Source organism: Dermacentor silvarum, unplaced genomic scaffold (assembly GCF_013339745.2).
Source record: "Dermacentor silvarum isolate Dsil-2018 unplaced genomic scaffold, BIME_Dsil_1.4 Seq780, whole genome shotgun sequence".
In the NCBI taxonomy this organism is placed as follows: Eukaryota; Metazoa; Arthropoda; class Arachnida; order Ixodida; family Ixodidae; genus Dermacentor; species Dermacentor silvarum.
The window spans coordinates 44,766-58,825 of record NW_023606767.1 but is presented as its reverse complement, the minus strand read 5'-3'; the positions used below and the strand labels follow the sequence as shown (position 1 = coordinate 58,825).

The 14,060-nt window shown below is 46.1% G+C and overlaps 1 protein-coding gene across 1 annotated transcript; it reads left to right on the top strand.

The window, feature by feature from the left end:
• The first annotated feature begins 6,441 nt into the window (after positions 1 to 6,441).
• Positions 6,442 to 13,028, top strand: LOC119435541 (uncharacterized). The gene is made up of 3 exons (XM_037702365.2): positions 6,442 to 6,576; positions 7,655 to 7,950; positions 12,569 to 13,028. Exons 1-3 carry the CDS (start codon positions 6,492 to 6,494, stop codon positions 12,818 to 12,820), a joined length of 633 nt encoding a protein of 210 aa, XP_037558293.1. The 5' UTR covers positions 6,442 to 6,491; the 3' UTR covers positions 12,821 to 13,028.
• Positions 13,029 to 14,060: the final 1,032 nt, after the last annotated feature.

Below are 14,060 nucleotides of genomic sequence, written 5' to 3'. Positions count from 1 at the left end.
GAAGATTTAACATAAAAGGCATGCGCTGTGGGTGTTTTGTTTCATGACATTTGTTTGTGGATTGTTATTCTCAAAATTCCTTGCAATAGCTTTGCCAAGAACGAAAAACAAGGTATGAGAAACATTGATGGTAGAATGGTGTGGCAAAATAACCCGCATATACCTCATGTCATATAAGAATCCGAGGCATATTTTTTTTTCTTTATTATTGCGATAGCAATTACATCGACACGCCAAAGAAGATTTCTGCCGTCGCCGGGAGTGAGTGAGTGAGTGAAAACTTTATTATTCCACCGAGCTGGGGTGCCCGCCTCTTAACCTACACGTAGGTAGGGGGGGGGGGGGGGGGGGAGGACGAAGCAGTCCCCGCGCGTTGAGGACGGTGAGTCTTCACGGCCTCAACGGCCAGGCGGATTGCTCGACTCTGGTCGTCTTCAGCCTCGCTCTGGAGCAAGGCCTCCCAGGCTTCTCTACTGTCAATGTTTTCTTTGGCCCCTGGGGAACCAGCACACTCCCATATTACATGGTCTAACGTACCTTTCTTCTTACAAAATTTGCAGAGGGCGTCGTTATAGTCCCTCGTCTGAGTTAAGTAGATCCAATATGGTGATGTATAATTGTTTCCCTGGAGGCGCCGCCAAATGCGAGCGTCCTCCAGAGAGAGAGACCGATGCGGAGGCGGAAATATTTTTCTTTCGGCTTTGTAATGATCTACAATTTCCCTGTACGTGTTGATGCTATCTTCGATCCCTGGAACTGGCTGCTCTAGAGTTGCCCGGTGGTAGAGTGCTCGGTCGAGCTCGTGAGCGGCTTCGTTACCTGCGACTTCTTCATGGGCCGGAACCCAAACAAAAGTTATGTCCCTACTAGGAGGGTTTTTGAGTAGAATTTTGAGGGCCTCTTCCGAGATTCGCCCTTTGCTAAAATTTCGGATAGCTATTTTGCTATCGCATAATATGACTCCCGCTTTTGTACCCGCACAAGCGAGCGCTACTGCAACCTCCTCGGCTGTACAGGCGTCCCTCGTACACGTGGAGCACGCTATCTGAACGCACCCGTCGCCATCTACCACCGTCGATACCGCAGCCCCGTCTCTGCCGCAAGCGGCGTCCACGTACGCTACTTTATGCGCCGGCGTGTTTTTAAGTTTATTTACTAGAGCTTTAGCCCTGTGAGCTCTCCTCTCTTTGTTGTAGATAGGGTGCATATTTTTAGGTAGGGGGGCAATTCGGAAGCGTTTACGCACGTCCAACGGTATGTCCTTCTTGCCAGTCGGGGCACCCCTGTCACATTGGATTCCTACCCATTCCATGATTTTTCTCCCTGTTTTGGACTGGCCTAATCTTTCCAACTGAGATACTCGTACTGCCTCAATGAGTTCAACTAGCGTGTTGTGAACCCCCATTTTGAGAAGAAGGTCTGTCGAGGTCGAGTCTGGGAGTCCTAGGGCTCGCTTAACGCTCTTCCTAATAATCGCGTCTATTTTGTCTTTTTCTTCTTGTTTAAAAATAAGATACGGTGTGGCATACGCTATTCGACTAGTAATAAAGGCTTGCATGAGCCTGAGGAGGCTGTTCTCTTTGAGGCCCCTGCCTTTGAGTGCAACTCTCCTAAAGATCCCCGTGACTTGCGCCGCGTATCCTTCTAACTTTTTGATTGTCGTGAGGTTGTATCCATTTCTCTGGATATACATGCCCAGAATTCTGATTTCCTCCACCTTGGGAACCTCCTTTCCGTTTATGAATACATTGATTGGTATGCTGCCCCCAGCGTGTCTCCTTTGATGTTTTGGCTCAATGATTAATAGCTCCGATTTCTGTGGCGAGCACGACAAGCCTCTGCGGGCCGCATACTCTTCCACCATATTTGCCGCTATCTGTAGTTTAAGTTCGATGGCTGCGTCGCTCCCACTGTTAACCCAGATGTTGATATCATCCGCGTACATGCTAAATTTTATCGATTTAATCTTATTGAGTTCCGCTGGGAGACTCCTCATCACTATGTTGAATAGGAAGGGTGATAGCACCGACCCTTGGGGAGTCCCCTTGCTCCCAAGTGTGATGGGAGGGGACTTTACATCCAGAAATTTTATATTCGCCTCCCTTTGTGACAGAAAGTCTTTGACGTATGTATATGCCCTATGACCCACACCTACCTCTTCGAGGCCTGCCAAGATAGCCTCGTGGCTAACGTTGTCAAATGCCTTGGTGAGGTCGAGGCCTAGGATCGCCCTGGTGTCAGTTGAGTCATATCGGTGTAGGATATCATGCTTTAGTCTGAGCATGACATCTTGTGTACTGAGCCCCGGCCTGAATCCAACCATTTCATGCGGCCAGAGATCGTTCTCCTCCATGTACCTGGTCAGTCTCGTCTGAACAACATGCTCCATCAATTTTCCAACACACGAGGTGAGGGAAATTGGTCGCATGTTGTTCAAGCTGGGTACTTTGCCTGGCTTTTGAATAAAGACTACGTCCGCCTGTTTCCATGTCTTTGGGAGTTCTCCTGTCTCCCACACCTGGTTCATGTACTTGGTTAGTGCGATGATAGACTCATCGTCTAGATTCCTGAGAGCTGTGTTCGCTATCCCGTCCGGACCCGGGGCCGATCTCTTTCTGAGGTTATTAATCTCTGCTCTAACCTCTGTCGAGGTGATGGGGGCATCGAGATCTGGGTTGGGAGGTCCCTCGTAGTCCTTAAACACCTCGCTCTCTGTTTTTCCAAGATATGTCTCTTGGAGCTCGCTTATGAGCTCGTCATCTGTACCAACGAAGCCATGCCTCGTTTTCACCTGGTTTGTACTAGCCTGCATTTTTGATTTACTAGGGTCGATGAGATGTCTGAGAAGGCTCCAGGTTTTGGAGAGACTCATATTGGCTTGCATCTCATCGCACTTGCTGTGCCAATTTTGCTCGTTGAGCTTAATCGCATATGTTTCGATTTCTTTATTGAGTCTGGCTAATTCGCGCCTGATATTCCTGTTCCATCTTTGTGCCTTGAGTCTTTTCTCCAGGTTACTCTTTCTGCTCCACATGTTCAGCAGTTTGCTGTCTAGCGCTGGGGGTGCGTCCTCATCCTCTATAGTTGTAGTCGCTTGCCCTATGTGCGTTTTAAGGAGGTGTGTCCACTCGTCGATATTGTAGATATCGACGAGTGGACACACCTCCACCGGCAGTGAGGCCTCCTTTCTTATTTCTCTGAATTTGTCCCACTCCGTTAATTTCGGCTGTTTGATGAGGCGAGTCTTGACGCCTTTTCCTAGCGTGAGCGAAATAATAAAGTGGTCGCTGCCTAGATTTTGTCCTGTGCTTTTCCACGTTACTGTTCCCGCCATATGGGTTATCGTGAGGTCGGGTGCAGTGTCCCTGGTTATACTGTTGCCTGTGCGCGTAGGGACGCATGGGTCAGTATGTAGAGTAAGCCCTAGCGTTTGTAGATCCTCCCAAATTCGTCTACCTTTGGGGTCTCTGTAGGCATATCCCCATTCCTCGTGAGCCGCGTTGAAGTCTCCCATAATGATGAGCGGTCTCCCAGCTGCGGCTTTGAGTGCTTTGCGGAATAAAGTAATGAATTTAATTTTCTTCTGCCTGGGTGTGCTGTACACATTCAGCAGGAATATGCTATCTCTATTTTTCTTTCCTGTGATAATCTCAACGAGAACAGCCTCTGCCTCGCTTGGGGAGATATCATGGACTATGGTTGCAATGTTTCGCTTTACGAAGGTGGTGACTCGGCTTTTATCCCCATTGCCGCTGTCAAAGCTTTGGTAGCCCGATAACCTAACAGGGGCCTTACCCGTTTCCTGCAAGACTATGGCTACGGGTGCTTCCTGTTGTACCTCGAGGTATTGTTGCAGCAACGCTCTCTTCCTTTGGTACCCCCTACAATTCCACTGCCAGAATGTGGAGGCATTTTTCTTATCCAAACGTTTATCCATTTCTATTAAGAATCGCTTCTATTGCCCCGATTTTCTCGCACAGCCTAGCTATTGTCGTGCCTAAGGTATCCATCGACGCACTCAGGGCGTCTATCTTGCAAGACTGTTGGTTGACTTGTGCCTGTAATAGCGCAATTGCTCCTCCATTCTGTAGCTGTCCTGTTTTCATAGTTTCGTTCTCCTTGTCCATTTTTGTCAGCCACGTTTCAATTTTCTTTTGCCAGCTCGCCAGCGGGTCGGTCTCCCCCGCCTTGCGTTTGGAAGGGGGTTGTCTCGTAAAATCAACATTCATGACCTCTTCCTCCGGTCCAGATGAAGCTGGCACAGAAGCAGGAGGAGTGATTTGGGTGTTGCATTTTTTGGGAGCCTCTGCGGGACCCTTATCTGTTTTTAGTGCGATCAGATGATTTTGGGTTTCCCTCAGCAATCGTTCTAACCTCATGTTTGCTTTCTTCTGCTCCTCTATTTCTTTCTTAAGTAAGCTAATCTCATCTTTCTCAGCCTGGGAGCCCTTGCTACCAAAGCTTACCGAGTGGATATTTTCTTTTTTCCTTTTCCCCCATGGGTCCTTGGGCGGCAGGCCTGGTCCCAGGCCCTGGTTAGCAGGTCCTCGGCCCTGGTCAGCAGGCCCCTTGGCTGGATTCTGCTGGCGGCCCCCTCCGGACCACGAACTGGACCTCCTTCCGGGTCTCGAACTAGATCTCTCTCTCGACTGCTGCCCCGCCTGGTCACTGGTAGCATCCCTTGCTCTGCCTCGGTTTTCCTCTATAGGTGCCGATTTGCTGGCCTGGGGCTCGCCTTGAGTCGGGGCTTGCGCCTGGAGCTTCTCTTGTTCCATCTTCTTCTCCCATAATCTCTTCTTGATGATGTACGGCATGCGATATATCTCCCGGCACTTGTTGTCGCCTAGGAGGTGGGCTTTCTTGCATAGCAAGCATCGAGGCTCGCAGCTGTCATTTGATTCCGGGTTGGCGGCTCCACATCCCCGACATCTGACGTCATCGGGGTTCGGGCAAACGTCGGCCCGATGTCCAAGTTTTCCGCAGGTGACACACACTTCATATTTTTTCTTGTATAGGTAGCAGCGTGTGGGGAAGCATCGGAGGTAAACTTCCATCGGCACTTTCCTGTCTTCAAACAGGAGCAATACAGATTTGGATTTCGCTCCCAGTCTTCTGACTCCAATAATCGAAGGGTTTTTCTTATTTCTTCTAAGTGCATCGAGGATTTCTTCGTGAGTTGCATCCAGCGGGACATCGTGGATCACTCCTTTCCCTCCGTTTTCCGGCATGGCAATATACGCCTTCGTCTCGACCATCGATCTACCGACCCGAAGTGCCGTGATCGCAGCGTACTTGCTTGCTCGTGCCGCGTCTAGCGTAGCTATCATGATCGATTGCTGCGTCAGGTTTGGTGATGCTACGTCTTCGTCTGCAGCCTCCGGGTCGACCCAGGCTGCTTGGGCCAGGTAGACGTGCATGCGCAGTCTTCCAACTTCTTCCAGGATGCGATTAATACCTCCTTTCGGGCGAATAATAATTTTCTCAGCACCTTCCGGAACCTCCGCGTACTGCTTCTCGACCGATCTTGCAGCTAGTTTCTTCCCCAGCCGGGGGTTAGGCCTCGTACCACTCCCCGTCGGCTCGCGCACAGCGGATGCGTCGCCGTGCTCGGGCGTGAAACGGCCTTTCCTCCGAATAAACCACGTTCCCCCGCTTGAGAGCTCGTCCGGGGAAGCGGCAGCGTCTACGGTCTCCATCTCCAGGCTCATGTTAGCTTGCGAGCGCCGCACGGCCTCACCGAGGCTTCGGCTCGGTTCCTTCACGTTAGGCCTAGCGCTCAGCTGGCCGAAAACAAATTATATATATATATATATATATGGTGATTGTAAAGGAGGAAAGCGGCGCTTAACTCTGCGGCCCTTCATGGAGCACGGCGCAGAATGCGCGTTTGCTCTCCGCCGTGCGTTCGCTCCCTGTAAAAGCGCGCGTCCCTACCCTTTCACTCGCACATACAGCAAACGGCGCACGGTGATGATTTCATCGCCTTTGAAATGCGCTTTGGGGTGGCCATATAATTGCTCTCGCAATAAAAATTGATCCAAGAGAGTATTCATGAAAGTGCTTTGGAAGAGTTGAACATCGTGAATGCCTTCTTTCGGTGACTGTTGCGGCGTCTGTTGCACGAATTGTTCTTCGAGTACACTGTTACTACTAAGCCCGCTGCGCCTAAGCTGACATCCCAGTAAACTGAAAGCATGCCCATGTAGTATTTCATGTGTAGTAAGACTCGCAATTCTTCTGACGCCTTCAACACGCCAGAATAACCAGAATGTAAGTAACTTAAGATCTTCAGAATGTCCAGCCTTGTGTGCAAGTTCCAAAGTGTTTGTCTGGTGCGGTCTTTTCTTTACAGTGGTAACAATCTACTCCTGTCTATCGAAAGCCTCTACTTCAGTATCGTTCACGTAAAATGTATTTGTTTTCTGGACATATATTTTCGCAGAAACTTGTGAGCACAGGACTGGAAAGGCTGCACAAGTTAAAGAACCGCCATGGTTTCTCTGGCCGTCCGAATTGCTCTGCTCGCTCTGTTTCAGCTTGGCAACGCTGAAAATGACTATTCTAAGCTTGTTACAGGTGAGCAACTATACTGGATCAGTCTTTCTGCACTACTACACGCATCTTCAGTGCCTAATATTGCTGCAAAGCGAACACAAAAACAGGACAAACACACGCACTTGCTCCTTTCGAATCAATTTCGTGACATATGCTAAACAGTAACAGCTTTGACAAAATGAATAAATAACAAGCTTCCGAAAATTACACAATCATATATGTTATATCCATTTAAAACGTTCTGAATTATTTAGAGGAGACACTCTTTTTTTAACGCTTTCCATGAAGCCAAGTCGTTTTACTAAGGTGTTTAATCTGGGAAATGCGACTCAAGTAGCATCTATCTCTCAAACAGAGAGTGATAAATCTGTGTTTACATATATATATATATATATATATATATATATATATATACTACAGTACACATCGAACAAACCAAATTGACCCTACACGCATGGTTAGCGTCCCTGACCCCTCTTGCTTGAGTTCGTGGGGCGTATGCATGTTAATTGCCAGCATAATAATCATATTCTACCCGCCGTGGTTGCTCAGTGCGTATGGTGTTGGGCTGCTGAGCACGAGGTCTCGGGATCGAATCCCGGCCATGGCGGCCGCATTTCGATGGGGGCGAAATGCGAAAACACCCGTGTACTTAGATTTAGGTGCATGTTAAGGTACCCCAGGTGGTCCAAATTTCCGGAGTCCCCCACTACGGCGTGCCTCATAATCAGATCGTGGTTTTGGCACGTAAAACGCCATAATTTAATTGATTAATCATATCCTATTCCGTGATAAAGATTACAAGTATTTGATGAAGAGAAGCTGTTACTGTTTTGGCTATTTCGAATGACGACATGCTACATTCAATTGTTGACGATGAATGCGGCTTTTTTTATAGCGTAGCAATACAAATTGTCGGGTTCTGTGTTTGAAATTGTATGTCTTTTGCCACGGTACAGGGATACGTTCCATTTAACACTCATTATTTCGAGAGCCTAAAATTAGATGCACCTATTCTGTGCACAGGTTGAAATACGCCTGAATAAAACACCGGTAAATGGTTTTTTTGTGAAATGCTTACTAACATACCACCTCGTAGCGCGCTGCGACAACGCCCCGAATGTGGACTGGACAGAAAGCATCAATGGCTTCCTGCGGCGGATACCGAAAACAATTACAATGCCAAGCCGCACAGAGAAGACATGGATGGCAGGATTTAAAACCTCTTCAGTCGAAGTGACCGGCCTCGGAAGTCTGTGGGCCTACAAGCCACCCTATAGCTTCTGCGTCGCTAACCGCACCCTGATTGAAGCTGTGGTGTTTGCCGACGATCCTCTGATGATCAACATTGAGTGGAAGAGCTGCGCCGGAAGCAGCGGCAAAATAGGAACAAAGGTTTGTACCATATAATCTATATACAACGCAGCCAAGGTAGTGTGATATCGGGTGAATAGCACAGCGCGGTCTTCCGAGCGAAGTTTTATTAGTGAATGACATAGATATACGAAGAAAGAGTCAGGGGGAAAGCAAATTGCAATTAAGAAGTGCAGAACTGGAAAACAATCTTTAGAAACTGTACGAAACAAGAACGACCACGAGAAGAGAGCATCACATGTGTTTTTAAATGTATCGTATGCATCTTTCTTTCCATCCGCCTCACAAAACAAGAGATAATTTTTTTTCTAGACGAGGCGAACGATGCATAACCTACCGGCTTGAGCTTGTCGTAGCTTGAATTTATGCGTCCTTGGCAGAAATAACCAGAATGTGACACTCACCTTGAGAAAGTAGAACAACGGTGCTATAAATACATGCGTATATCTAATATATCTAATATACATGCGTATATCTATGGAAGCAACAGGAGAAGTGCTCTTGATTTGTTCCAGTTACTTCACTCTCGTGTAGACGTACATTCGATTTTGCATATGGCACCGGTTAGTTTAAACGCGATAGCGTTGAGGGCCCCCTGTCTCAGAAAATCCGGCGTCAGTGTCGGCGTGGCCGCGGACCCACCGGTGTCGTTGGCGGAAATAATCATCCCGAACCACCATGATCGCGCAGGCCCTTCGCGTGGCGCAAGGCGTTGGTGAACAAAACTGAATTTCTGAAAGTAAGATCTGTCCGAACAATTGTAAAGTACGACTTAAGCGCAACCTACACACGTCACAGCTTCGGATTGTAATTTGAATATACGAGAAAACATTATTCTCTTACGCCTAAACTCAAACACAAATCCCTTTTCCAGCATTGCTACAATTCATACGCGGTGCGCCGCGGTTTTTTCCCTGCAAAAACACCATCCAGATGGCGCTAGCCTCCAAGTCAGCCGCGCGCGGAGGCGAAGTTCGACAAAAAAAAAAAAAAAGCGGCATTTGCCGGGAAGCCTGATAAGCAGCCAGGGATCTTTCAATGCTATCGCGTTCCACTGTTAAAGGCGAAACTTAAGCGTCCTCCAATTTTTCTGTTTACCCGCTAGGGTGTCTGAAAAAAAAGAAAAAAAAAAGAGGTCTAGGGAAAACAGCGCAAACTAGCAGTTTTTGCACACTCAGCCGACATGTTCATTTATTTCTGGGAGTGAATGAGTTACTGGTTAAGGAATTCAAAAGTCATATGCTGTCAAATATATTACTTGTTTTTTTGCAGAGCTCTATAGTTTCAAGGTACGGCTTGTGCAACTTATCTTAGTTAAAGTGATCACTTCCATTTATTGCCCCTATAACACGAGTCATTGGTTGCGTACAAGCTGAATGGTGTGAGTCATTATGAACACAGTTTAGAGAAGTATGAAAAAAAAGTATCTGGAGTGCGTGAGAAGTCCTTGTGCATGCTTCTTATGATGTATGGGCACTCTGGTAGTGAAAGGAGCCAAGAAAATACGCCAGTGAGATTTATTGACGGATTAGAATACCTACATGCTCACCTTGTGCTTCATGGATTTTACCTGCTGTGGCTGACAGAGCTCTCTCAAACGCAACCTACGCCAGCTCGGATAGAGAAGAGTACTGCCGAGCTCTACCTCTCTAAGCAAGTGCTTAAATATAATGGCTAAAATATGAGAGGTAAAATCTCTGGCTTAATTTTGCTCCAATTGCGTCATGCGTTGTGCTAAAAACGCGTCATCTGTACACACGAACCATGCATAACGAGAAATATCTTCTTGCCTCTACACATGGATGTCGAAGAAAGCGTGTGGGGGCAGTGCTCACGGTTGCAACGATATAGGCGTTATTAGCACCATACCTTTTCGTGCGGTACAAACGGTCATAGCAAGCGATCCACTTTGCTGAACGACCTGAAAGAGGTCGAATCGGAAGAATAATATATATATATATATATATATATATATATGAGAAGCAAGTATTTCGTCAGATCCGTGGCCTAATAAATGAAAAGAAGTGCAGCAGGACGTAGAAAAGCACAAACATTGAAATTGGAGGTTTCGGCCGGGGTCCGGCCTTCCCCAACTCTTGATGAAGACTGGGCCCCGGCCGTACGGTCGAAATGCAATGTTTTTGAATTTCTACGTGAGCCTGTCTATATATATATATACACTGGGTGCACTTTTAAGTTTAAGAGAATGTTTAAAAATCACCTGTTGCAGGTAGCTTAATTCTTATCATTCAGCTGGGTTATTCGATGAGGCGGACATTAGTAGCACGAGAAATCGTAACACATATGCAACTAATTAACAAAATTCACTAATTCGGTAATTAAGTTCGTAGGTAATATTGGTTAAGGTTTTTAGGTTAAGTTCGTAGGCAACACATCAGTTTAACGGACGGCACCGGATGGACTTTACGTCGCATATTGCAATTTACAAATCGTAGCCGGTGAGCTTGTAAGGCGTATCCACTTGGAATGAATTTCCAGAAAGACACCAGTTCCGAGATCACACTCGCCATAAAAATGCACTGTTGTTCGACTTAATTTTTTACCAAATTGCCCTTTTATACGTTGAAGCACAAAAGTATTTGGAACGCCCATCTATATTGTCCCTAACTTTGGCAAATAATATCTCAAAACTTGTGCCATTCGGGAAATTCATTTGAAGTGGATGCATCTTGCAAACTCACCGGCTACAATTCATAAATTGCAATATGCCTCGTAATGTAATTAACTAAGACGTTTATTAGTCAAATTTTTTTATTTGATTGAACATGCATTTCGATATATTGTGCTACTAATATCCGCCTCTTCGTTTAACCCAGCTCAACGATAAGAATTATGTCGCCTGCCACAAGAGATTTTTAAAAATTTCCTAAAGCTTAATTTTGAACACCCGGTATATATAAGTTTTATAGTATTGTGCTTGTGAGATTATGTCTGAAGAGTCAGTCATATATTTCATGAAAAATTCCAAGATCACTGATGTCATAAATATACTTGTGAAAGTCATCAAAATATTCTGAGAAACATGGACATAATTCTTACCTGAATTATGTTACCTGAATTATGGCGCAAGTTGGAATACGCTAGCGCAAGACAGGGGTAATTGGAGATCGCAGGGAGAGGCCTTCGCCCTGCAGTGGACATAAATATAGGCTGATGATGATGATGAATTCTTACCTGCCTATCTAGGCACATGTGCAGTGTGGAGCAAATGCTAGTTGAAAGCTTACAGAGCAGCAAATTGGCAAGAGAACTTAATGAGTGAGGCTCTTGTCCGACAAATAAACCAAGTGGACTCATCGTCGGGCTCTGTTCATTCGGTGTTCAAGCGAAGCGAGGGAAACATTTTCCCGCTCGCGGCCGCTATTAGCGTTGTGCGCACGCGCATTAGTGCTCCCGCTAAGTCGCTCTGGGCAAATTGGTACAACACACCGGTTTTAGCGGACGGCACCGCAAACACCCAAATAAAATTCGCTGCTCTCTTTTGCCTCACACTGCTTCGAGATTGCCTGGCGCACCGAGTGCAGCGTGCGTCCAGGTGCATGTGGTGCAGTATGAGTGTGCGTGTTAAAATAAAATAATAATACTAAGTGGAAGTGCATATTCTGATGATCTCAACCACATGAAATGCATTTATGAGAAACAGACAACATTGGTAATGGACGAGAAGAAGCCTAGGTTTGTGAGTGGTGGCGCTGGCTAACACGCCCAGGGTTAGTTCTAGTGGATGGGAAAACGGCGCCGCGGTAGCTCAATGGTAAGAGCATCGCACGCGTAATGCGAAGACGTGAGATTGTTCGCCACCTGCGGCCGGTTGCTTTTGCATCCATTTTCATTAATTTATCATTTCTTTATTGCAGTTAGTAAGTACAAGTAATTTCCCCTATGTTGTTCTTGGTGTCATTGTTTGTTGGCATCTTATGATATAGGTTGTGGAGTAATAGATGCCGAGAACGTACCTTTTACATTTTTAGCAGTAAAAAGAAGTTACTTCTGATTACTAACTGATAAAATGAATTACAATTTTGTCTTCTTTGAATAAAACGAATAAGTAACGAATACGTTTTATTGAACTTCAGCCGCGCGCTCTGCTATCACAATCAGAAGTTTGCGAAATCGTAATCTCACAATTTCTAGTGAATTAAACCAGGCTCAATACAGAAGCCAAGGAATAGCGTGATGTTAAGACAGTATAGGAAAAGTCTCTATGGACACAAGCATCGTCTAAAAACCTTCACAAGATAACCAAAATGTACTTCTCCTTTCATGGCCGCATAGATAAGATCTTGTGGGCATCTCACTGCTGTTTTAGTCTGCTTTGTTAGGGAATAGTGCGGTACTGTTCAGTCACATATAACCACAGTACGGACAGACATAATTATGTTTTGTCTCCGCAATTCGCATTCTTTCTTTTTCATTATCAGTTTCACAAATGAACAATTACAAGAAAAAAATATGGCATTGTTAGGCTAGCACATATATATGGGCCTTCCGTAACTGTCTAAGGAAATAGATTAAAATATCCTCTGGGTACGCACTATACCTTTATTTGCAATTATTTACATTACACGGTTCACTGGCCGCTTTTTAAGCTTCTGTTATTGATTTCTACACTTCCAAGGTTTCTACAAGCAAGCTGCGCATCTACTTTGAGTCTGATCCAACACCCGAGGACCGTTACCGGGTTCGGCTGCAAAACATCGAACCCGACAGCCTTGACGACCCCCAGTTGTACGTGACAGGAACGAGCCCAACCGTCAGTGGTTTCGTAGAAGCTCTTGGAATCATAGGAATGCCCCACCTGCAGTTGTTCTGGAGCAGATTCATGCGTGTTGATGCAATGTCTCTTATTAGGGACGACCTCAAGATCTAAGAAAAGCTTGGCCATATAAACAGAAGATTTGGTCCCCAAAATTTAATAATATGTAGTTCATTTACGTTGATGCAGTTTCATGCGCAACTTGAGAAGCTTCGTCTTCGATGTAAACGATGTTGACGACCATATGACAAAAATTAAAGATCAGTGAGGCGTCATCCAATGCGTGTCACAAGATTGTTACAGAAATAAAGCTGTGTTCACTTCTCACTGTTGCGATTTTACTTTTTGTAGAGTGATGAATGTCCTGGATACACAATGACTAAAGTTGGACATGGTGGCAATGCACTGACACAAGAGTACGTATTTGCAAATCTCAAAGACTTGGCTCATCCGAAACAGAGGCGACAAAATTCCCTCTTATCGCAGTCACATTGAAATACTCAAATATTAAGCAGTGCGCTTACCAAAGTTACTATAGTCAATTATTGACTTATTTCAGTGTGCATTTGATCACATAAGCTCAATTTGACAACACTAAGATACGGCTGTTTTCATACCATTTTTTGCGGTGGTGTTGGTGGGGAAGCCAATAAAGGAAACGTAACGACAGCATTTATTTGTCGAAGATGCCCTCATACGCGCCACCAATGGGTGACTGTGCCCATTAACCAGCGTGAAGTATTCATCGTCCACGGGAAGCGATTCGCCACATCTGCGGGGAAAGACCTGAAGAGTGGTGCATTTTCACGGACTCAAAACCCGCGCTGCAAATTTTGAGATGCTTCCTGCGCCACACCGCATATGAGGCTCTGGCACTGCAGATCACCGAGCTACTTTCATGCGCTCAAGAAAAACACCACCGCATAGTGTTCCAATGAATCCCAGGACACAATGTGGGCTCAATGGTAATGAGATGGCCGATGCTGAAGCAAAGCGCGCCCTCAGCAATGGCCTGCGAACTGTAGTGCCGTTCTCTAGACTGGACATCACGTGCCTTATGTCGAAATTAATGAGGAGTGCGACGAAAACATAATGGGCCCATCCAGACGCTCGTCACGTTCGCCTTAAAAGGCTGGATCCTGATATGCAATTTCCTGTTCTGCGTGGAATTCCACGCCATCATACGTGCCTGATACACAGACTGTGATTAGGCGGCGCTTTCACGCGCAAATATTTGCACATCATTGGACAGACAGAATCCCCGGAATGTTCAGTGTGTGGGGTTATAGAGACGATAGACCATGTGCTCGTGGTGTGCCCTGAGTATGCGCCCGAAAGACTCACACTGGCAGCC